We start from the raw sequence: 26,625 nt of genomic DNA on the forward strand, positions 1-26,625 counted from the left end.
AGAAGAAGCAATGATTCTAGTTAAAAATATTGTGTTCACCAAAACAAATAAGAAATACTTTAATAGAAAAATTTATCATGATGAAAAATAAAATTAAAAACAATTATATTTTTATAATTTAACAACAATGTCAAAAAATCTAAAACAATTTGCTTTTAAATATTTTAAAGAAATAAATACTTTTAAAAAATACACTGAAACACAGTATCACACACTAAAAATTCAATTTTAATGCTTTTCACGAGCGGAACTCGTAAACAAACATATTCTTATCATAAAATTCAAACTTTGGAAATCAAATGCCGTTCGTTAACTGTAATAGAAACACAAAATTCCGCTACTGAATAGTTGCATAACTCGAAAAATAAAATAATCAAATTCAACCCCCATTGTTTCCTCCATAATTCCCGCCATTTGACACCTATATATATATATATATATATACCGTTTTTACCTTTGATTCTGTAATGTAAAACTAGAAAAAGGCAAAAGGCAAGAACCAAAACTGAAATGGTAATTTCTGCATTTAGCGGTAAGAATATACAGGCTTAGCCACACTGTACACACAAATGCTAAGAAAAATAAAATAAAAATGGTGTGTATTTAATGGTGGTCAAAGATGGACAAAAGAAGGGTAGAGTCTACAGAGAGATGCCATTGCCATCACTCTTTCTCTTTCTCTCTCTGTATAAATTTGGATGTGTGTGCAGTTAGTAGTTAGTGTAGACAAAAGCAAAAGCCGGCTTCGCTCTTCTTACGTTCTATGCTCTCTCTCTCTCTCTCTCTCTCTGCCAACAATTCCTCCCCTCACCAGCAAGCAATAACACACACCCAAGAAAGTTTTTTTTTTTTTTTTTTAAGAAAATAAAGTCACTTTATATTCCCCCTCTGCTATTGCTATTGGTGTTTCTTCAACTTGTCGATTCCTTTGCTTTGTCGTTTTGACTCGTGGGATAGAGAGAGAAGTTAATGTTATCCTAACTACCAGAGTTTCATTCCATGTTTCTTTTGATGGGATTTTGGTGAAACATATATTCAAGCAAAAACAAAAAAGAAGAAGACAAATGGGTTTTTAGAGTAATGAAATTCTGATTGAGTTTCGGATTGCATCTCTGAGTTTTGAAGGATTCGTGAACCGCTTTGTTATTGAATTTCTGGAGATGGGTTGTTTTTCTTGTTTTGATTCAAGGGAAGAAGAGAAGCTGAATCAAGAGAAAAAATCTGTTGATCTAAAGCCAACTCAGCCTCCAGTTTCTTCTAACATTTCTAAGTTGTCTTCTGGTTAGTTATTTTTTTTTCTCGACAATCAATTTCTTTGCTTTCTTTGAATTAGTTGTTTCTTCATTATTTATGTCATCGCTTGATCTGATCTGCTTACTCTCTGATTTTGATTGCTAGTTGATATCACAATAATGTACTTTTCCCTATTTTATTGCCTGTACTTGATCAAATCTTAGAACGATAGGTTTAAGATTGGTTCTGGTAGACTCCACTGGATTTTCATATTGTTTGTAAAAAGCGTTTCTTTCGTTAGTGAAATGGGATCTTTCGATCAATTTGAGCATTCAGATTGGATCTGATTGGAGATTACAAGGTTGGAAAGATTGGGGTATTAGTAACTTAATTCAGCTATCAATTTGTTCAAAAGCTAACTTACGCTAAAATTCTTAGCATCGAGTCTCTCTGGAACTATCATCGATTGAAGGTTCAATTTGTGGCCCTTGCTATGCAACTGTTTTATTGATATCCCTAAATTTGGGGCCTTACATTCTTGATATTATTGTGTGCAGTCGAAAGTAATTGATGGCTATTGATCTAAGTTTTTTTTTTTTTTTTAATGGAATTCACAGGAGCTGACAGGCTCAGATCAAGAAGCAATGACGGGCAATCCAAAAGGGAATTAACGAGTCCAAAGGATGCACCTGGTGTCAATATAGCTGCTCATATTTTTACTTTTCGTGAGCTTGCAGCTGCAACCAAGAATTTTAGGCCAGAGTGTTTCTTAGGGGAAGGGGGATTTGGACGTGTATATAAAGGACGTCTTGAGAGCACTGGTCAGGTAAATTCTTCTAATTTTTTTGCTTCATGTGATTAATACACCTGTAAGCACTGATTTAGACCCTCTCCTTTTTGTTGAAGAATTATCTTGCTTGAAATACTGAGAGGAATGAAAATTTGAAATTGGCACCACCACTATACAAAGCAAAAGCAAAAAATGAAGTTAGACATTGCAAAGTTTGAATTGGCCATAATGATCTTGAAAAATAAGAACATTACCACTGTAGAACAAAATGACCTTTTGTTCTATGATGGATGAATGTTTCTATGTATAAAAGTAACACAAACAGTTGCCAACCCCCGCTACAGAGCTAGGTACAACAACACTTCAGGATCCTTATAAAACAGATTTGAATTCGATACAAGATTGATTCCAAAGTTAAATGCTATTTATAATCACATGAAATTAAATTAAAGCCACTGGTCAATCGGATATATCAGAAAACAAGACTGCAAAAACTGTATCAGTTACTGCTATGTGATATATATGGTCTCTTAACCATTTGCATTTCTGAAGGCATAATGTAATTGAGATATATTTCCTTTATGCCGTGGTTTATTTATCACAGCATACCTATCTGATCTACTTCATTCATAGTATTCACAGTTTAGCACTAGAGATCCATGCTAAAGTGGTTTCTCCCTACCCCAACTTAGATGAGGACAGGAATATCAAGTTATGAGGATTTGTCTTTTGACTATTACAATCCTTGAATTGGGCGACCAAGGATTTAAGTATTGTTAAGTCACCAATAGATGAGCGTGGTTGTTATACTCTTTGTGTTGATACCAGAACCATGATAGGCTGATGCTATTATTCTAATGAGTCATCAAGGGTGCCCATTTAATCTTTAGGCCAGTTAAACATAGTCCAACCCGATAACGTAATTTTCTTTAAACTGACTTTGTATCCTTCCCAGGCTGCTGTTACTGCTTGAAATTGATAGGTTTTCAAGGGAAGACCAGCATATATGAAAGATTTTAACAAATTTTGTTCTTCCTCACACAGCATAAAATTATGATGTCGCAGTGAAAGTCTGGTGGGATTATGCTAAGGATATTCTTTGAAATTCATATTATACATCTGTGGACTAACAAGGGGACATTATTTTTCTTTAAGAGCTGGAAATGATTGAGTGCTTTTCATTTCTCCTTTCTTCCTATTTTTCGCAGGTTGTTGCTGTCAAACAATTGGATAGGAATGGCCTTCAGGGTAATAGGGAATTTCTAGTGGAGGTTCTCATGCTGAGCCTTTTACATCATCCAAACCTTGTGAACCTGATTGGCTATTGTGCTGATGGGGATCAGCGGCTTCTTGTCTATGAATTTATGCCCTTGGGATCATTGGAAGATCACCTTCATGGTAACATTCCTTGCATTTCTAAACCTTCAGTTTTGACTATTTATCACTATTTATCGTTTCTCATTTATTTGTATTATCAAGGGTTACTAGCTTCTTACTATTAGTGTTAAACTCAATCATTGAACTGTCACAATAAAATCACTGCCCAATGCTGAGCATCAAAGTGAAAAATATCCTAAAAGACAAATTTCAACGATTGGACTACCTAAGAAGCATCATGACTGATGTCATAGAGAAGCTGAAGTTAAGGTTGGTTAAAGCAAAGACAAGAGCATGGTCATGTCAGTTAGGTTATTGGAGAATATACAACTAGGGACATTTTGGATGGCTTATTGAACCATTTAGCTTTCGCCACTGATTATGGTTAGAGGAGGTATCATGATCTCTCTTTCTCATCCCTTTTCCTGGCTGGTGATGTTGATTTTCTTTAATGAAAAACTTGTGCATAAAAAGCCTAATGGTTGTTCTCTTGTCTTTCTGTTCTCCTCCCTTTTTTGGATTGATTGTACCACGATGATGCTAAAACATTCTGGTAGCTGAGGTGGATTTGATTGTCATTTAGATCACATTATAGCCGATGAAAGTGTAATGTCTATCATCATAGAACTGAGACATTGCTTCAATAGCTGCTGTAAATTAGTTACAATACCTGTGTTTGACCGGTGTAAAATTATGCTTGAATAAGTTAGTTTAGTTGTAAACAGTTATGTTGATTTCTGAGGCAATGCTCAAAATAAATACAAGGTCTGTATTCATTTTCTTAATTGACTTTTATTTTTGAGATATTAGAAGGTGGAATTCACTGTTCTGCGATCATCATTGTCTAATCATTCAAATAGATAGATTAACCTCCACATTAATATTTTTCAACTGTCAATTCATTGGTTGCTTGCTTTGAATGAATACTTCAAGGATCAAAGATTGTGTCAGTTTTAATTTGAATAATTTGGAATAGGAAAGTAAAATTTACAAGGGACAAGTCCAATTGGCAAATAAGAATGCAGATGTTGATATTTGAACACAGTAGGCTATTAAGATATTAAAGCACTGAAGCACTCAAAGGAAAATGAAGTGTCATGCTTGAGATTTTAGGATAATGTTTGATTGAAGTTAATGCTTGGTGTATGTGTACAATTCTCGAGTTGCTTTTCACTGTACACATTTGGCATATTTTTTGTCAACTAAATTACAAATTGCTGAAGGGAAGGAGTGGCTATTAATTTTATTTAACTCACTAGAAGTTGATGGATTCTTCTGCAGACCTTCCACCTGAAAAGGAACCACTAGATTGGAACACAAGAATGAAGATAGCTGCAGGTGCAGCCAAAGGCTTAGAATACCTGCATGATGAAGCAAGTCCTCCTGTTATTTATAGGGATTTCAAGTCATCCAACATATTACTTGAAGAAGGATTTCATCCAAAGCTTTCTGATTTTGGGCTTGCAAAGCTTGGCCCGACCGGGGACAAGTCACATGTTTCCACCAGGGTTATGGGTACTTATGGTTATTGTGCTCCTGAGTATGCCATGACCGGACAATTGACTGTAAAATCTGATGTCTACAGTTTTGGGGTAGTGTTCTTAGAGCTGATTACTGGTCGTAAAGCCATTGACAGCACTCGACCACATGGAGAACAGAACCTCGTGACATGGGTAATAATCTGACCATTCTGAAGTTTACCCCATTCTTTGTTGTCTTGTTGTCCACGTATTTCCTATGCTCATGTAATAATTGTGAATTGACGAAGGTTCTACAATTATGCAGACACGTCCATTATTCAATGATCGTAGGAAACTCTCAAAATTAGCAGACCCACGACTTCAGGGACGTTATCCAATGAGAGGACTCTACCAGGCTTTAGCTGTGGCATCCATGTGCATCCAGGAGCAAGCTGCTGCACGTCCTCTCATTGGGGATGTGGTCACCGCACTTTCTTATTTAGCGAACCAGGCATATGAACCTAATGGTCATGGCTACAGAGGTTTGGGGGACAGGGATGAAAAGAGACGTAGAGAGGAGAGGGGTGGACAGTTATCAAGGAATGAGGAAGGCGGAGGATCTGGACGCAAATGGGATTTGGATGGGTCTGAGAAAGAGGACTCGCCAAGAGAAACTGCTAGGATGTTAAACAGGGATTTGGATAGAGAACGAGCTGTTGCTGAGGCCAAGATGTGGGGAGAAAATTGGAGAGAAAAAAGACGACAAAGTGCTCAAGGAAGTTTTGATGGCAGTAATGAATAGCACGCAATAATAGTAGTAATAATGCCTGGCATCATTTTTCCTTATTGTCTTGTTTCCTGCACTTCATAAGCACCGAGTAAAGAAGAAACTTTGGAAATTTAAGCTTTGCTTGGACTGTCCATCCAGACAGCTGCTTGTAAGGAATTTGATGCCGATTTCTTCTTGAGACTTGTGTTACCATTTTCTCTTCCCTTTGTTTAGTTCCCTTTTCGTTGAAACATAGAGCAAGATGATGATGATAACGAAGAAAAGCATAATCTGAGGGTGTACATTATCAGCTAGGAGAGCAAGAAAAGAACAAGACGTGTTTATAAAATTTTGAAAGTAAGGACGTCTGGGACGTGTTCTTTTTGCTCTTGTAGGTCCCTTCTGAGAATGAGCATTTCTGCTGTCTGTATTCCTCGACAACGTTTTACCGAGTAATTAATGTAATTTTATCAACTAATTGATGTGGTAATCTCTTGATGAATGCTTGCATTTAAAATATTTGTTTGTTAAGGTGAAAAAGATTAAACACAACCATTTAACAGAGTAGATTGCTTTTCCCTTGTTAATGACCACTTTACCAGAGCTGCTTTTTCCCGTTCTCGCATGAAATGTTTTTTATTTTTATTTTTATCAATTTAACTTTTTATTTTTATTTTTTAATATTCTATTATTTTAAGTATAGTGTTTTATATCTTTTTGTTAGGTTATATAACAATCTCATGAATTTATTATTATTATTTTTTTAATTTCAACTTTTAATACTAGATTTATTAAAAGTGAAGCTTTATAATATTTTTTTAATTTTTTTATGGATTTATCTTGGTTTTATGATATATATTGCGGGTTTTACATGTTAATTTTAATTGATTTAAATTTTTTTAATTGATTTTTTTTATTTTATCTTGCAAAACTTAGATTAATTAAAAATTAAGTTATATTTTTTTTCAGATTTATTTGTATAAGATTATTTTAATTTTATGATTAGTGTTGTAGGCTTGACAAATTAACATAAGTTGACTTGAGTAATTTTTTGTTTTTTAAATTTAATATTTTTTTTATTTTTTTTAATATTAGATTGATTATAAATTAATTTTTATAATTTATTTAGTGTTATTTGGTAAATTAATCTTTATCGATTTAATATGATATAATCTTAATATTTTAAAAAATATTATTCAATATTTAAAATTTATTGTACCAATATTTAAAAAAAAGATATCATTGAATAAATATTATATTTTGAATTTATAATTAAAAAATTCTTTTATTAGAAAACACTTGGATAATTTTTTTTATGTTACCTGTTGCGCATACTCAGACCAATTATCTGGTTTTTATCTATACTCTGGTCCAGCTGTACAACGTTTAATCAAATATGGATGTCTCTCATGTTGCATTAGATGACAGGGGATCTAACTCCAAGGGGTTGGTTTAGAGATTAATAAAAACAAGAGTCTTTATTTTTATATTTTTTTATCGGAACTTTGGGATCAGTGTCCATAGAAACTGTAAGATTTCTGTCAATATATTAAAAATATGAAAAAAATGTTCTTTAAAACATCTAAAAGAATTTAATGCAGTATTGAAGCAAAAGAAAGATAAAAAATTAGAAGCCACGGCGATAACGAAACAGAATTCATGAACTTTCCATACACGGGCTTATGGTGGAAGTGTTTTATGTGGCCTGCCCAGAATCAAGGGTCGACCAGAGAAGACTACATGAAGATGGGTTCGCAAGATGCTGCGAGCCAGGCAGCCAGCAATTTCAATAAAAACAAACCTAATCTAAGCTCCACTGTCTGTTTCACCAAGCACTCTCGGTCAAGTATATTGATGTGGAAGATAAAAACATACAAAATTAACATATAGAAGTCTTCCCGCATATACAGGGGAGAAGCGGGAAGCTTTTGATTTATACATCCCTTATAACATGAGAGAAGCGGACACATCCCGCTTATACAGAGTGTACAACATGAAATTAATGCTACTTACTGGTAGGGGATCGATGGCAAGACATCGTATGATCATTAGGGAGGAAGTTTGTAAGAAGGTTATAATAAATAAATACATGTAAATCAAACTGCACATTCATTTGATTGGAGCTTGTCCTGTGAAGCTTCCATGCTTTTCTCATCCTCCTTAGACTCCTCTGTCTGGTCATGCTCCTCAGCACCTCCATTCACGTCAGGTTCTGCGTCAACCGGATAAATTCCAGGGCCCCCTACCGCGCTTAATATGACAATACTCTTTAAAGCTGGCAGCTTCTTTTTCTCTTCAACTTTCTGTGCATTCCTGTAGATCCCATATAGCACCATCTGAAGTAACCCCAAGATGAAGCCCAAGATGTTCGGAAGCTGCAAGTTCACAAGGAAACAAAGAATCAGTTGGTGGCTGAGCTGAGCTGAACTGAACTGAAATAGGTAGATATTTCGTCATTTTGAAGTAATGCATGGAAATTACTTACAGCGACACACAAGTCCTTGAGTAAAAGGCCATAGGCAAACCACATGACCGCGCTCAAAGTAAGGAAAAATGACAGGGTGAACGGCATAAACTCCACGCTCTTTGTTCGAATTACTTGTTTCTACAAAAAAAACCCAGTAAACGATAGATGAAAAACATGAAGCTAGCAAAGATCATGAACTCGCATCTCGGTTCAGATGTTAAAACTCACCAGGATGTTTAAAGGTGCTGCAAAGACGCACACAGACAAGGCAACACAAAGCCAACCAAGAACCTTAACACGTACTGAGCCGCTCACTAGAAAATGTGCAAGGAGAAGGATCAAAGAGAACAACCCCATGTTCATAGAAATAAGTAGTTTGATTGTTGAGACCTGCATCCGAAGATTTCATTCCTATTATTAATCTGGATTGTTAATTGTAAGTTAAACCTTGAGTTTCAAATAAAGCAATGGTAGTAATCGATAAAGGTATATATATACCCTGCTCTCTCTTGTTGCATAAACAATATAGATGGCAATGTAAGTAGTCTCTATGAGACATCCAAATGAGTTGATCGTGACAAGAAGAATTGTATCTTTTTTAAGCATTGCATAGTAGAGCCAAAGCATAGAACTGAACAATGCCATGAGATAAGGCAACGATTGGAAATCTTCTGTTGATTTTTTTTTGAAAATTCGGATAAATGTTGGCCTGCAAAAAAAAAAAAAAAGAGTTTCCTTACTATTCCGTCATCGAACTTCATAATCAAGAATGAAGAAGAACACATCGAAATTATAAAGCTAGAGAAAACGCCCGGCACTTACACTGGAGCCAAGAACACCATGGTTGAAATAATGTTTCCTGTCATCAGGCAAAAAAGAATTTTATTGATTTGTCAGTTAGTCATCGATAAAAATAAACAACAACATGAATCAACATTTTGATGTAATAAAAATAATGAATGGGAACACAATCGGGATTGACAAAAAAAAAAAAAAATTCATGCTTTCTTGTTTTAAATTTTCTGCAAGGTGGCGAGAAGATATCTCGATAATCTCCCCTATTTTTTGCAAAGGCTAGTTTCTCTAGAGGAAAGGAGTATAGGTAGAACGTAACTTTATTATGACGTTCATATCAAGTAGAAGAAGTAAGGATCTCTAGGCATTATTGCAAACGACTATCTAGAAACCAACTGCATGTATGATGTTATGTCTATATACCTAGAATGCCAAATGTGAATGCCAAATGGAGAATGCTCGTCACTGCCATCTTTACTTCCTCCTCGATAAACCAAAAAAACACCAAAACACAATCTGATCTCTCAATATATGATAAACAGGAGAAGCTGAGGGTCTCAAGCAGAAGAATCCCCTGCGTTCTGTCAGAAGATTTCTAGCTGACTAAAACCCTCTCTCTCAATGATCTCGTGAAAGCAATTGGAGCGGATGGAAAGCTAGAGTTTTGCGCAGCCTTTATATACACAAAAATAAAATAAAAAATTCACACTGTTCATTCTTGTTGCGTGACAGGTAGAGAATTGGTAGGTGACGTAGCCCATTTCATTCTGCAGAATTACGTTAGTATTTGTAATTCTTTATTGTCGCTTTTTATAATATTTTATTTTAAAAATAAATCACACAAGAAAGTGTAGTGTTTATAATTTATTTTTGATATTAACATATTAAAACAATAAAAGATCATAAAAAAATAATTTAAAATAATAAAAAATTATTTTTTTAAATGTTTGATTATCTTATCCCACTTAACTTCCTCCTCGCATGCCTCCAATTCACACTATCTAAGTGGCATGTATCCACAAAAAATTAATCTCTTCTGAGATTTTAACCAAGAGATGTTTTTCTTTTTAGAATTACCGTGGTGTTTGTAATTCCTCATTATTGTTTTTTAAAATATTTTATTTTAAAAACAAATCACACAAGAAAGTATAGTGTTTGCGGTTTATATTTTATATTAGCATATTAAAATAATAATAAAATATTTTAAAATAATAAAAATCATTTTTTTTAGTATGTTTAACTCAGACATGAAAACAAACGGTCACTGCATTTCCTTATCCCACTTACCCTCCTCCTCGCGTGCCTACAATTCACACTACTTAATGGGCATGTATCCAAAAAAGTTAATCTCCTCTAAGATTTTCACCAAGAGATGTTTCTCTTTTCTTCCTTTTTTTTTTTTTTACATGGCTAGGTACTAATTAATCTATAAGTTCATTTATAACTTAATTATTTTCCTCTATTTTGTTTTTCAATTTATTTTGATTTTCTATTTATAAAAAAATAGAAAAGTAAAAAAAATAGGCATGATGAAAAGATAGGCAATAAAAAGATATTTTTTCCAAAAAATATTATTAAATTAAGTACGATCAATACTGATCAAACAACAATTCACACCAATTAATGGACATGTATCCAAAAAAAATTAATCTCTTCTAAGATTTTCATCGAGAGATGTTTCTCTTTTAATTCTTTTTTACATGGCTAGGTACTAATTAATCTATAAGTTCATTTGTAACTTATTTATTTTGATTTTTTATTTATAAAAAATAGAAAAGTAAAAAAATAGTAGTGCACGATGAAATGATAGACAATAAAAAGATATTTTTTTCAAAAAATATTATTAAATTAAGTACGATCAATACACCAATTAATCAAATAACAATTCACACCAATTAATAGACATGTATCCAAAAAAAAATTAATTTCTTCTAAGATTTTTACCGAGATGTTTCTCTTTTAATCTTTTTTTGCATGGCTACTACTAACTAATCTATAAGTTCATTTCTAACTTAATTATTTTCCTCTGCTTTAGTTTTTTAATTTATTTTGGTTTTGTATTAATAAAAAAATAGAAAATTAAAAAAAAAAGTATTTCTGATAATTCTAAGGTAAAGTATCTACGTTACTAACATACAGCAAGGCTATCCCCGATTGCACAGCTCATTTTAGCCGTTTCCAGACCTCCTCTGATAATTCTTCTTCTCTTCTTGAATTCTCTAAACAAAAAGAGAAAAGAGAAAAGAAAAAACAAACACGCATTGCCACGTCAGCGTGAGTTGTACTATTTCCGTTTTTGTTTGAAACGCGCTTGCGTCCATGCGCGCATGTTTTTATTCATTATGGACGGGATATTTGTCTTGTTTTTCTCCTTCAAGCCGACTATCAATGTCGTTTAATAATGATATGTTTTATTTACAAAATTTAAACTCAAAACCTTGTTTAATTGAAAGAAGCATTGAAACATGTAAACCAACTATCAATGTCGTTTAATTTGATTAGCTGTAAAAAGGATTTGGGGTTTAATAATTTATGATGTGTTTAAAAGTGTGGTTGTAATAGATTTTTAAAGTGTTTTTTATTCAAAAATATATTAAAATAATTTTTAAAAGATTATTTTAGATATTAATGTATTAAAAAAATTCAAAAATAATAAAAAATATTAATCTTTTAAAAATAAAATTCTTAAAAATACAAGTTGTCCCGTGTTTCTAGAATCTTTAAAGGTTCATAGAATGAACCGAGAGGACCCCACTGTTGGTGCTCCTTCCGTTATCCGTGTCCGCAAGATACTGATAATTTTCCTTGTAATAAAGAGAGGAGAGAGAGACAATGAAATCAACGGCTATTGTGTGTTTCAGTGAAGACGTTTAATCCAGTGTTTTTGTCTGTTTTTTCAATTAAATGTACAAATGTACGTACGACCACTGTCCTTGTAATCAAACAATTATTGGTCTTCCGATTTCAATGATTAAAGGGACATAAAACCGAGCAAGAAAATCAATGATAAAAGAAAGGGTTCCAATCAGCGTTTATAGGTATCTCTGCCTGACAGCAGGGTGAAACAAAGTTGAAGGTGTGGGGGCTGATATTTGTTTCGTTAAAATATCAATTGCTATGAGCTAATGACGCGTCGCCCATTTGGCACTGCTTGGAAATTGACAAACAAAAACGAGAAAATTTCCAGGAAGCAGGTAGATTACTTTCAACTTTAATGACAAAATAGTTTTTATAGATAAACATTAAGGAAATGTTGTCTATTTATTGAGAAAATTATAATGAAAAAAAATGTATAGTTATGTATTATTAATACAAACATGATTGCTGAATAAATGAACATATAAGTGAAATTCATCCGTCAAACAACACCCCTTTCCCCATTTGTTTGCTTCTTACTTAATCAGCTCCACTACAAATGATATAACCTTTTAGTTTATTATAGATCAACCTCCTGCAATAAATACAGTCCCTTTTAAACTTAATTTGTGAGTATTCCTTTTCTGATTTAATTTCTTCTTCTGATTTTTCATATCAAATAAGTAAAATTACTCATTTTCTATTTAAGTTTGATTATAAAAAGTTTGTTTTTATTATTTTTTTATAATATATGTAATTTGTTTATATGTTTACTTGTATTATAACTTTTTTCTCATATAATTTTATTTTTTAAATGTATGATTTGTACATGTTAGGGTTTATTTGAAGTTTTAAAAAATTAAATTTGTTTGTAATTTAATAAAATTGATTTTGAATTTGTGACTTAAGTGTTCTATAATGAAATAAATAATGGCTTATTTAATGGATCCATTTTATATTTTGTTACTTTTATTATTTAGTTAAAAATTTCATTAAATGTATAGGAATTTGAATTTATATAGATAATTAATAATAATTAGAATACTATAAATTAAATTGAATAAGTTTTATTTAAACCAATGTTAGCTAATTTACTTAGTTCAAATAATTAATTAATACATGTTGTCATGATCAATTTTCTATATAGGTTTGATATAAGTAATGGATTGTCATTTATGGATGTATCAAGATTCACAAGAAAGATTGCACGGGATAGATTATTGTAATAGGGTTAAGTGTTTTATTAATTACACACTATCTAATCCGAAAAATATTAGTAGATACGGTATTAGATGTCCATTTAAGAGAGATAAAAATAAAAATTTTCTCAATCTAGATGTTGTAATGATGTAATCTCTAAAAGAAGGGTTTATAGAGAAATATTTGTGTTGATTTGCATACGGAGAACTATATGTTTCCTATAAGACCATGATAGAAAGGATGGTTGCATTAACTTATAGTTTTAGCAATGTGCATAAGTTATAGATAACAATATTAATCCTTATAGAATATGGTTATAGATGCAATGAGAATGAATTTGGATTATGCAAGTGAATGTCCAATAATAGATGAAAAACCAGATACAGATACGGCCATGTTTTTTTTATCTTTTGAAATACTCTAGAAAATCATTATAGGATGGGTGCACGAATAATGGTAAATTATCTTTCATTACACAGGTATTCACTATTAAATCAGATCATGGATTGAGTGAGGCCGATTACGACATGGTTGTTGAATGGGCGATAAGCATTGTTAAATCCATGATAAAACCCCTTGGTGATACAAGAAGTCAACATGTGTTTAAATTTTTGCTTGTTGTATTACCTGGAAAATGCAAAGTTGAGCAAGTACAGAATATGTGAGCATGCTTTTTGTAAACTCATAATCGGCAGGGGAATGACTTCTGCCACATATAGAAAACTTGGATATTTTCCAATCACTCATAAACTATAAAGATTATTCATATCTCTAAAGACTATTGAGCAATGACATGACAATTCACATGATGTCATGAAAGGAGTCATGGTGCACATATCTGATGGTTAAACCTGAAAACATTTTAATAAAATGCATCAGCAGTTTTCAATAAAATCGAAGAATATACATTTTTTTTAGGCTTATAAATGTTAATGCTACCTAAATGATAACATCAACGATGAAATGGTCGATGTAAGTGTAATTGTTTTAATGGAATCAGGTTTTTAAAAGTCCTAAATCGAAACCAATGATTGATGCACGGTTTAGAAAGTTCAAGATTATTATTAACTTAAATATTTTTTTATATTAATTTGATTAGTTTATTAATATTAATGAACTAATTCTTTCATAAATTTGAGTTGCGAGGAAAAATTTTACTAGGATAGGGCTAACAACATTGTTGCATGGAGCAATGAGGAGAATCATGTTATAACTAGAAAAGAATGAAAACAAAATAAACATTTTTTATCCAAATATTAAAATTTTATTTTTGACTTAATAATCAATAATTCATTTCTACAATATAGGTTGTGTGATTTTTGGTACAAGACTAAAAAAATTAAAAAAAAATATGTTAAAAAAAGAGAGCTTCCAGGATTGAAAGATGTGACGGTTCAGAAGAATTTCAAACTTTTATATATCTCAAAGGTTGTATAGATAAAATGTATTTAACATGTGGAGTCCGATCATTTCATGTAACGCTCATGATTTAGTGCAGACAACCAAAACATGCATATTCACGGTTCCATTACAATGTATACCAGCGGATCCATTTTGTTTATTTTGCATGTGAAATAAATGGTAAGATTCTTTTTTATTACATCAATTTTTTTAATTGTTGTTTTATATGAATATGTTTAATCAACAATATTTTTTTTATTACATGATACAATTCTTGGACACAAACCAAGACCGATTGAGCTTTTTGTGGAAACATACATGTGAAATGATAACCATCATAAAAGGGCCAGTGCAACAGCTCTTGGATAGCCGAGTTCAATATTTTGTGGTATGTTGGATTTTAGCAATTGCTTTTCTTTAGTTATTATTTTGTTGAATTTGATAAAAAAAAAATTTTAGAAAATATATAACACCTAGTTACAGAAGAGATACAAGAAAGATTTTTGACCCATTCGAAACTATAATTAGAGGAAGGGTTGTTAGGTGGATCTGATAAAAATTGGGTTTACGATATCTTAAACGTTACAAGTAAGGACTTGTTGATGACCCAAAGTGTTTCAACTATGTGATGCTAGTCATTGTTTTCAAGAATTCAAACTTAGGATTTTAATATGATTTTAAACCAAATAATTAAAGTTTGGACAACCCACCTTGTTGTTGAGATAGAATGACTTAGTGTTGAAACGACTGAACTTCAACAATTATACATGGAGCTAAAATCATAGATGAGTAGTACGTGTTCTCTCTATTATTGCCTTCCTATTCATGACAAAGACTTGTCTCATTCTCTTTCTCCTCCAGTTCACTCTCTTCTAAATGAATTATATGTGAACTGATAAATTTTTAAATCTATAATGAATATTTGATTTTTATTTTAATTTAATTTCTTTAAATTATTTTTTTACTTGGTTTATTAGATTTTTTTAAAAAAAATCATTTTAGTAAAATTATTAACAGTCTTATAGATGGATTAAGTTCTTTGGTATATTCTAGAGAGTTTGAAAAGAATTAATGAAAGTGTCACTATCACTATTTAATCACCAACAAAATTAAATTTTTGGTAATATTAAAAAAATCACTAATGAAATTATAAATGGTTTTTTTTGCTAGTGACATATAATATTTACCGATAAAAATATTGACAGAATAAAATGAATTTTTTTAATATTTTACATGTTGTATTATAAATAGAATGACTAACAAAACACAAATCTGAGAAAAAAATTATATATATATAAATAGTAACTATCTATGAGCTCATCTTTAAAAATCATGCCGACAAAATCATTATTTAACAACCGATGAATTATCCCATTAGGAAAATGTAAAATTCTGGTAGTAGTGTGCTAGTTATTGATGATTTGTAGACATCCATCTCCGATAATGATTGAATGTGTACAGTGGCTAGCTACCTAGGCAGAGTTGTTAGAGGATGTGATCCGTTGGCTAACGTTCTTCAATTTTCACTGAAAGACAACCTCAGATCCTTACTAGCTATGTGCGTTTTAAGTGTCGCCATATTCTTCAATTTCTTCCGTTGGTTTTAGCCACTTCACCACATCATCATGGTGATAAGAGGTCAGGTGGGGTAAGTAAACATGATGATCATGACAAATGCATTTCTTGCAGCTGCGGGAACCTTAAGTGGATGTTTACTGGATTCATTTAATAACATTTCAGCAAGCTCAACGGATGTAGATATGCTTTTTTAGGCGATATAAAGCTGAGCTCCCCAACTTCAAATCAACTTCTTATCTCCGTGTTTCTGCTGACAAAAGTTCTAATGAAGTGGAAATCGCTTGATTGCGTGCAAGCTGAAGATAAATCTTCAGTATCCCTTTAACCTGTGCTGCATTTCAAACTCACTTAGTGATTGGCACGTCATTCTGTTTTTACTTTTCACTGTTGAGTGAATCCTCGGAATATCACGAACTACATCGATCTTGAGTGGACCAATCAACAATCAACCGCATTAACTCAAATTCTCAACCATTGAATAGCAAAATTATCAGTTACGAATTGTATTTAGCTACTTTTTTACTGAAGTTGATCGCGAAGGTTCTATGGTGTAGTGGTTAGCACTCTGGACTGTGAATCCAGCGACCTGGGTTCGACTCCCGGTAGGACCTCTTTTCTTCTTTCATTTTAATTTTTCGAGTACTTTCTCACGGCCCAAAAAAACCACAAAGCCAGAAATGGAGCACTACTACACTCTCCATATCTTCAAAGAATCCCCAAATCCAGGTGTTTTCCACTTCAAATCTCTACCGCCTATCTCAGTGCAATGTCTTATCACGTGACCTCCCCGCCGAATTCGCAATTGCTCTCCTATCCCTCGCCCAAAACCCTAACGCGTTTGTCATCATCCTTCTTCTCTGGAATCGACATCAGAACTCTAAACTCTATCACCAACGATTCTGGCGATTGTGGTTTGTCAAAGAGAGGCTCTGACGAGACCTAAAGTTCATGCATGTCGCGATCACAGCGATCGAGCGGTGCAGGAAGCCGGTGATCGCTGCTATAGAAGGAGCGTGTATTGGTGGCTGTACGGATATTGTGATAGCCTGTGACATCTGGTTCCGCAGTAAAGATGCTTTCTTTTCGGTGCATGCAGGAAGCTGGTTTGGGGTTAACGGCGGATTCATGGACATTACAGAGGTTATCGGGGATTGTTGAGCTTGGTAATGCAATGGAATTGGCCATGACTGGTCTGAGGTTCTCGGGTCAGGAAGCCAAGGATTTGGGTTTGGTTTATCGGGTTTTTGGGTCTAGAGGAATTGCATGAGGGTGTGAGAATCACAGCAGAGGGTAATTTGGATTTTTCATTTGTTGGTTTTAGCTTTTACCGTTGCTAGCAGAGGGTAAAATTTTACAAGCAGAGGGTACTTTTACCGTTACCACCAGCTGTAAAATTTAGAAATTAGTCCAGTGGTGTGTATTTAAAACTCCCTCGAGCTGGGCAGGGCTGGGTCGGGTTAGGTTTTTCTTGGTATGTACATATGGGTGTGCATAACTAATATTTAATTTAACTATACCTTAATAATTAAACTAATAATTACTTGCACGGTTAGCAAAATTATGTTCTTTCTAATTCATGATGCTATAATTGGCATGAAGTTGCTGACAGTGTCACTTACATGCCATTTTTAATTTTTGTTTTATAATTTACAGTCTTATGTAAAATCAAAGTCATAAAAAACTCTATCTTCACCGAACAATAAATATTAACCATCTAGGTAGTGGTCAAGTGGTAAGAACTTGGGATCAAGGGTTTGCTCCCTCTATGATCTCAAGTTCGAGTCCTTGGTTGTTCATATGATGGCCACTGGAGACTTACATGGTCGTTAACTTCAGGACCGGTGGGATTAGTCGTGGTGCGCGCAAACTGGTCCGGACACCCTATTAATCTAAAAAAAAATATATTATTTTCAAGCTCTGCAAGTGATCAACCATCACTTTACACGTTAATTGAGACTAATTCTCTTTTTTAAACGACATTAACTATATAAATCTCACATCAACTCGGTATATTTAAGTGATATTTAATAAGTCTTTTAAAATACTAAATGTAATATTTAAATCTAAAAAATAAAAGAATAACACACCCCAATTTGAAGTTCCAGCTCTTCCTTCCCGGCTGGTTCTGTGAAAAAGGCCGAGGCCCACTCTAGAGGGACATGCTCTGTTAGGGGCCCGGCATCTTATACTAAACCATTTATGTCCAGGACAGTCCAGAACCATAGATTGAAATTAAGAGGCCCCGCATGTTCCTGGAGTCCATGTCTAGCTGATCCATGTTGACAGCCCTCAAAATTTGATTCTACTTTTCCAAGATCACAGCAGGAACCGGGAAAAGCAGGAAAAAAAGAACAAGCAAAGAAGGAAAAGTTTTGACAGATGTAATGTAATATTCGCTTTTAAAGATGGAATTTGTACCATGGAGAGTTATAAATCTTTTATACGTTGAGGCTAGTTTTATAGGCCGCACCGGGCAGCAGATAGAATTTTAAAATTGACAAAAAATTCAAACGACGATAAAAAAAAAAAAAAAAGGGTTTTAGAGCCGCACAACCGATCTTCTGTCACCAGGCGCCGCCTTTCAAGCAAGACCTCATCGAGACGCTTCCAACACCATCAAGAAAGGCGAGATTCTGAGATTGGAGGAGGTTGCATGTGTTACTTTTTTGTAGTGGCTTTTCTTACACGCTGGCATGTGTGTTACATGTATCGACTAATTTTTCCCTACCTGTTCACTTCGATCCTTAACCTGGCATAAAGAGATCTAAATATTTGTTTTAGCTTCCAATTATCTTCTATTGTCTTGCACAAGTAAAATAAGATTTTATTTTTTCAAAACAAGCACTAAATAGGTGTTGGAATTTGAGAGCCCTGCATGTGAAACAAATCATCAAGACTGAAGGCCAATCAACTCACTTGGCAAGGATTAAATGAGGAATAAAAATGTCCGAGGGCCCTTTTTTTTTTTAGAAAAAAAGGCGAAAGTGGAAGAAAAGGAGGAAGGGAGATGCTTATGAGCCCGGTTTTAGTTTTAGTGTTTTTGTCAATGTCAATGTTAATTGATAATAAAGCTAGCCAGGGTGTTTACATGACCAGAGGTACCATTCTTTAACTTGATGCTGCTTCTTTTGAATCTTTGGAGGAAGTTTCGTTGAAGAGTACTGTTAATATTGCTGCTGATGTTTTTTTTTTTTAATGAACTTCACGAGATTCAAAGCTTTGGAAATTAGCTGCTTTTCTGCATTTGGGGGTTAATTAACAACTTGTACACGGTAGCCGGACCAAGAAAGGTATGATTTCGAGTACGATCTGTACATTTTATGACCCAACAACATTTGTTTACCATTTCCAACTAATAAAGAAGAGGAATGCTCCTGTCGTTTAAATTTCATCAATCATGTTGGAACTTTATACTTAGAAAATATATATGTAGGATGCAGCATCTTGAATTTGAATGTAACTTGAACGATTGGCCACCACTAATTTCCACGTGCCTGCGTCTGGTCTTTACATTATTTTACACTGGCTTCCATTCACAAGTCGCTTGGAATATTTTGCAGGAGCACGGAAATCTTGACTCAATCTCTCTCGTGAAATATAGAGTCCAGAGTGATCTAAAACAGGGAGATTTCGTAAGGTTTATTTGCGTAAACGACTCTCTTTTCTTTAGAGAAGAGAGAGAGAAAGGGATGTTTGAAAGTTCAGATGAAATGTTAGTTTGGAGCTTGTGTTTATGCTCAAACTCAGCCATTGGCACTAATTAAGAAATTGAATTTCTCTTTTATCAATCCAAGAGGGAAACCTGTCATCAAACTAACGGGGAATTAGGTATAATCTATGAATATAAGGCAGGCAGTGACATTGATTAAGCTAATTCGCTCTACTGATCAACCCAGTGATTAAATCCTGGATTTTACTGTACCACTTGTCATGGGCTATTCATGAAGAGAAGTTTGCCAAACCAAAATTACGAAATTTGAGCAATGAGAAGGGTTAATGAAATATTTAGCAACAATCAATTTCAGAATGTAGTAGTTGTCTTTTCAGTTTGGTTTTACAAGTTGCTCGGTCGCGCCCGCCGGCCATTTGCTGGATTGGATGGAACCCTATCCCATGTGTCCCAACCTTGCGGTCGCCAGTCTGATTGAGGCTTACGTGTGGAGGTGGAATAGAGTATGGACCTATGGAAGATGTCCATTTATGCAATTTGTGTGGTCCTAGTCTTTGCTTTAATTATGTTCAGTCCCCAAAACCATGTCTTACCTGTTAGTGAAGAAAGACAGCTCTTCTATTGGCATGAGGTATACATCTAAAAATCTGCCGTGTCTTTCTTCCTTCGGGTTGACAAGCACCCATTAGAATTAGCGTTAAATCAAAGAAATTGTGCGCAAAAAAAATACCCCAACGAAAAAGCAATGCCCTATTAAAGGTATCACCATCAATATTGAACAAATTAACAACATATATATATATATATATATAAACACATATGCGCTTGGGTCAACTTTGAAATCCATTGCGGCTTTGAATTTCTCCACTTGTTGTTCTAGAATTTCAATTCTATGGAGGTTTCTTTACTCTTGTGCGCGATGAATATTTATGTATTTACAATATTGTTTATGCTCATATGTGTTTGTTCATTTATCATATGATTGCTTATCGCTACTTTTAAATACCATGACATCTAGCTTTCATTTTTTTATTGATCTGGGAAAATTGGTGTGATTAAGGCTCCACTTTAAACATGGCATATGATGCGAAAAGGAAGGAGAGAAAAAAAAGAGAGGGATTGTAAAGGAATGATTGGCATCAAGGACTAGAGCACGACCTAGTTCTTCATCACCTCCATCAAGGACTAGAGCACGAACTAGTTCTTCATCACCTCCACATCCTTTTTACTTGTTGCAGCTCCTTTTCAGTCAATAATTAAATGAAAAGATCACCTTATAACGTTTTTTTAAAAGATGAGCTTATAATGTGCTCGGTTACATGTAGTTGTTGTACTTTATGCTTCAAAATAATCAATTTCTTAGCACCATTTATATTTTGAAGGCTTAACTCTTCGTTCTGCATTGCCATGTAAAATATTTTTACAAATTTCCGTTTTTTTTTTAGTTTTAAATTTTTTTAGTGTTTTTTTTTATCTATCTGATAAGTTAATGTCAAAAATTAATATATATATATATTATTTTAATGTATTTTCAATTAAAAACATTTTAAAAAGCAACAAAAATACTATTTATTTTTATTAAAAATATAATCACCTTTTCTTTTGTTATTTTTCTCTTATTTTTTTTATTTGAGAAAACCTCACCTTTCTAAAAATGTATTTTATGAGTTAAAATAAGTGAATAAAACTATAATTATCCCAATTTTTTATAAAAAATACACATTTTAACTTAAATTCAAGACTTGTTATATAAATCTCAAATCATTTATTATCACACTACACTGATTGTAATTATTCTTATGGTATTTTTCTCTCAATGCTTTGCCCATACTATTCATTTCCATCTTATTTTTCCAAGCATAAAATTCTCATACTTTTCTACAAGAACCCAAGCCATCAAATCAATCAAGCTAGCATAAATTAGCCCTCTCCCTGAAACTCTCTCTCTCTCTCCAATTATGTCAACATTAGAACATGCAAGGTCTATGTGTAGTCCAATTCCATGGTATTGAAATGCTTCCGAGGAGGGCAATCCTAAAAAGGTTAGATCCAATACAAAACACAATAAAGAGCCAAGGAAGAAACAGAAGGGATGAGAAGGAAGGCATCCTACCCTAAAAAACCAAACTAAAGGGCCATATAATATTACACAAAATAGTATGCTATGAAGGAAATAAAAGCTTGGTAGATTATAAAAATTAAAGCAGCACACAAAGAGATTTTCCACTGAACAATATATTTTACTCAAAAGACAATAATTGCAGCCATTGACGTTTCTCTCATCCTCCTTAAAACTCTCTTCAACACCCGCACGCAAACTCCTTTGACTCTCAGACAAAAAGGAAAGGCAAAGGAGAGCAAGAAAGAAAAACAGGGAATACAAGGGCTTAAAATAAATAAATCGCCGCAATTTAGCTTACGAAAGCCAATTTTCCTTCCCACACTAGATTTATACAAGTTGGCCTAGCTCATTTGCTTGTAGGTATCTCATGCCTTCCCTCCCCCCTTTCAATATTTTTTTTATTTTATTTTTTTACCTTTTACAGCAATTTGTTTTCCCGATTTAGTCCTCGGTATTTTTAGGATTGTGGAAAAAGAGTTTCCCTTTTCCACACGGAATTAGGCATCTTCATATGTCAATGTTTGAGGCCCCAGAATCTCAACTGCCCCACGCTAACTCGCATCTTCAATTATTATAACCCCTCAACCACCCCTATTATTTCACCACTACTACATTGATGCCATTCGAGCTTTATCTGCACTTTGTATTTTATTATTTTTATTTTTTGAGGCCAAAAATATCTTCTTTTAAAATTGATTTTCTTTTAGGTGCATGGAGTGCTCCCGTGACATGGGATACAATCACTACTCCTACAAGCTTTGTTTAGTTCCTTAGTTTATTTATGTAGTCTCGAGCTTCTCTCGGCTTATAAAAACTATGGTAACTGCTAATCTTAAATTAATTTGATGCTTATGAACTGGCCCTTGGACATCATTTTCGGACAACCCATATCTTACAATGTTTTCTTAAGGAATAAATATCTAGCTACAGCATCCTTGCATATTGTGCTGTCTCCTAAAATAAAAACATTTTACACGGGTTCTGCTGGAAAAAAAAAAAAAAAAAAACAACTGCACTCGCAAGTTGGCTGTAATAATTTTTTTTATTTTTACAAAAAATAAACTCATGTTGCTCATACAGGTGAGATTTCCCTTCTCCCCATGGCTGCGTGACTATTTTAAATAGAGAAAAACCTCTCCATTATAATCATCAAACTACAAATTGAATTGTAATTCTTTTGAATTTCACATCGAGGTAACCGCTGGATGCACAGACAACTTTAAAATTGTTTTTTCTGGGGAATAATTAATGATTAAGAAAATATGATAGAAGAAACTTTAAAATTAAATATCCATGGACGACTTAATCATGAACTTAAACATCCATCGAGAAAACCATCATATTTTCTTAACGTTTGGCATTATTTTCTTGATAAATTCATAGCTAGTAACATGATTTTATTTATGAATGGAGAAGCAAGAACCCAGAAGTACTCATAGTTCCTGAAAAACTTGGTTTGAATTAGAGGAACAGATAGCAAATAAATGGCTCTCATGCCATTAAATTCAGGCAACGATGGGGGAGTTTTGTTGAAGTTTTAATTGTGGAGTTAATTTACCACATGAAGCCAAATAAAAAGTGCATTTCTTCTCAAGATAACACAAGGAGAAGGATGGAATGCATGGGCAGTATTAGGTTCATAAGGGCACATTTGTCCTTTCCCTGAGATAAAGATTCTTGAGACGATTACTCCTATAATTTTCCATCTGATCCAAAGTAGTGAGACAAGAAGATTTAGAAAATCTGGAAATGGGGCATCACTTGAAGGTGGCTCTTTTGTCAGTTACCCTGAACCCGACGTGGGTGTCCGTCGTTTCGGAAGCAAGTAGGCCCCTCGTCTTTATTCCCTCACCCACCTCACTCATGGTCACACAATATCCAAATGACGAAAACACCCTCTCCACATCCATCCCCGGTATCTTCTTTTCTTCATTAATAACATTTAACTTCTCTCATAAAGTTTCTTTTCTGACACTTGACGAGGTATAAATCAACAAGTATCTCTTTTTTGCTCTAATCTCTTTCATCCTATTCTCATGTGGGAGGTGGATTTTGTACTTTTTACTGTGATACATGTATTTTTCAAGATTGCTTTTTTGCTTGAGATTAAATTTAAAAAAAATATTTTTTTTAATATCATAATATTAAAACCATAAAAAATACTAATTAAATATTTTTAAAAAACAAATATCTAGAATAAGAAACACCCTCACTCTCAGACACACACTCCCAGTCACTTTTAACTATCAATACTCAGATATAATCTTATCCCCACGCCTCCATAAAAAAATCCTAAATATATATACATAAAAAAAAAAAAAAACAAAGTCAATTAAGCTAAGACGCCAACAAAAAATAACGTAGGAAGTCATTACGCAAATGGACCCTCCAAGGGAAGAATATCGAGCACCATTGTCAATTTGGAAGACCCGTCACAAATAAGGCCTTTTTGTACGAAATAATCAAGTTAGTTACACACGCATCCCAATGCGTGTACCCCATAATGTAATGGTTAAATGCCCTTATTATTATCCTTTCAAGAAACCAAGAGAGGAAAATTACGTTCGGAGACCCTTTCCGGTTGATAAATTCCTTCCGCTTGCTTTACTTTATTGTATAAATATATGTTACATTGGGATCTTTTCCAAGTTGTGCAAGCAAACTTTGGCATTTGAAGATAATCTAGCGTGCTCGTCTGGCCATGTTTCCTCCCCTGCATTAAAATAAATATTGAGATGCTAATTAAGATAGATTTAATCTTGTTTTCATACTTAATTATTAACAATCTTGACCAGACAGGATAATATACATTAAACTAGTTATGCCTCCAACCTTTACACATAAGAAAATGATGGCGGTTTTATTATCTTGTACTAATATAATCTGTAGAGTGAGAATACAAACTTCGTGCGATTTGGAGCACCCAAATTCTTTTCATTTCTCCATTTCCATGGCATCATTGTCTTTGCGTAGGCATAAGATTAATATATGGTCAGTTTCATTTTCATTCCAATGGGGGATCAAAGAGCTTGTTTGAGATGGAAAAGGGGATGGTACTGCATTTAATTTATATAAATATATAAAATAATTCACTCACACCTCATTCATTTTTTAGGGCACGTCTCAAATCAGAACTTCAGGGTATGCAATCCCTCATGTACATTGGAAGATGAAACAAGCATTTTTCATTGTATTAATCAATTTAACAAGAAAATTTAAATGCTCATGAATTTTTTTAGATTTAAAATTTATACAAGTTATAATATTATATTTTTAATTTTTATTAAATAAATAAAAATAATAAAATTTAAACATGTAACTATTTAATTATTAAGATTACAATATTATATTAAAAAATGATTCAATCTAAAAATTTAAATTGTTAAATAAATTTTTAATATATAATTTATATTATTCTGGAACATATTCGTCATAAAATTAATAGCATTAAAAGATGCTGAATATATAACTTCATGATATGAGATTTTATATTTTACTACAGAATTATACCTTTTGTGATAGTTACGAGATCAAGTTCTAAGATACCCATGAGATATTGTAATTAGTTTTTTTTCAAATTAGTTAAAATATTTTACTGAATTCATAAAAAAATAAGAAAAAAAAACTCTATGCGTGATGTGATTAAATCATGCCAGTGACTAAATTGTGAATTCGGGAAAACTCTATTGTAATTCGGCCAGTGACTAAATTGAGAATTCGGGAAAAAAATACAGTGAATTATGCAAAAATAAAAAAAAATACAAAGGCAATGCCTTTTCCTTTTTGTTTTTTTGTTTTTTCCAGCTAAAACACATTTGAAGAAGGTGGCGGGTTTCAGAAACCAGCGGCTACCAAAAATTGTTCCCTTAATAAGAGCACAAACAGGCGATAAAATTGTTTGAGACTAACAATTAAGGCAAAGGAGGAAGTGACCTCCAGCTGTATGCAAGACATGAGGTGACTTCCCCCTCACTAGGCTGACACCTTCAAAACTCATCTCCGCCTCCTAGGGCATCTCTATCCACAAAAGTTCAATCATCTATATAGCATTTTAAATAGCGTTGTTTAATTTATTTATTTTCCCGTGACACTTTAATGAAAAAAAATATTTTAATAAGTTATTTTGTATTTTACATCAAATGAAATGATGAAAGAGAGGGGAAGTTTAGAGGAAACAATAGTTAAAATTCTCTCTTTTCCTCCAAAAACATATAGGAATAGCTTTTCATTTGATAAAAATCATCTTAGCGTCTCATATAACTATTACGTTAGAGACTAAAAATCAATAAATAAAAAGTCCTTTTGGTTTTTTTTTTTACTCTCCATATAACTATCTCATTGGAGATAATCTTATATATTCAATTTCCTTTTTGTTACCTGGAACAATTAATGCCAAAGAGGTGGTGACCTCTTTTCTTTTTTTTGGGTTATATATTACTTTCAATATTTAATATTAGATTTTTAAAATTTTATATTTTATTTTATATTTTTTTAATTTATCTATATCTCATGTTTTAAATCATTGATTGAATAGTTTAACTCGAGTTGATTTATGTTATTTTTTTTAATATTTTTTAAACACATCATTCAATATTAAATAAATTAAAAATTAAATTTTATAATTTTTATAATTTATTTTTTATAAAGTTATCCTAAACTTATAACCAGATCACGAGTTTAGCAGATTAACTTAAGTTAATTCTATTTATTTTTTAAATTTTTTAATTAATTTTTTATTTTAATTTCAACATCCAACAACTCAATATTTATTTATTTATTTATTTTAATATTAAATTATTTAAAAAGTAAATTTTGTAACTTTTTTTTAATTTGCTATGCGTGGGTTATATATCATTACAATGCAATGCTCTTCCCTGTAATTCATATACAGCAAAATGAGACCTTTC

At 32.9% G+C, this 26,625-nt stretch overlaps 2 protein-coding genes and 1 non-coding gene across 3 annotated transcripts; 2 read left to right on the forward strand and 1 right to left on the reverse strand.

Moving 5' to 3' along the window:
• The first annotated feature begins 647 nt into the window (after window positions 1–647).
• On the forward strand, window positions 648–6,131 carry LOC105123056 (serine/threonine-protein kinase PBS1-like). Its single transcript, XM_011022518.1, has 5 exons — window positions 648–1,281; window positions 1,851–2,059; window positions 3,232–3,421; window positions 4,682–5,073; window positions 5,186–6,131. The coding sequence occupies exons 1-5, from the start codon at window positions 1,161–1,163 to the stop codon at window positions 5,660–5,662; spliced, it is 1,389 nt and encodes a 462-aa protein (XP_011020820.1). The 5' UTR covers window positions 648–1,160; the 3' UTR covers window positions 5,663–6,131.
• A 1,347-nt stretch (window positions 6,132–7,478) lies between these two features.
• On the reverse strand, window positions 7,479–9,525 carry LOC105123057 (bidirectional sugar transporter N3-like). The gene is made up of 6 exons (XM_011022519.1): window positions 9,315–9,525; window positions 8,919–8,955; window positions 8,595–8,805; window positions 8,325–8,486; window positions 8,115–8,234; window positions 7,479–8,004 (listed from the first exon to the last, which is right to left on the reverse strand). Exons 1-6 carry the CDS (start codon window positions 9,361–9,363, stop codon window positions 7,726–7,728), a joined length of 858 nt encoding a protein of 285 aa, XP_011020821.1. The 5' UTR covers window positions 9,364–9,525; the 3' UTR covers window positions 7,479–7,725.
• A 6,940-nt stretch (window positions 9,526–16,465) lies between these two features.
• TRNAH-GUG (transfer RNA histidine(anticodon GUG)) lies at window positions 16,466–16,537 on the forward strand. The gene has a single exon. It is a non-coding gene; the product is annotated as a tRNA-His (tRNA).
• Window positions 16,538–26,625: the final 10,088 nt, after the last annotated feature.

Source organism: Populus euphratica, unplaced genomic scaffold (assembly GCF_000495115.2).
Source record: "Populus euphratica unplaced genomic scaffold, PopEup_1.0 scaffold8.1, whole genome shotgun sequence".
NCBI classification, from domain to species: Eukaryota; Viridiplantae; Streptophyta; class Magnoliopsida; order Malpighiales; family Salicaceae; genus Populus; species Populus euphratica.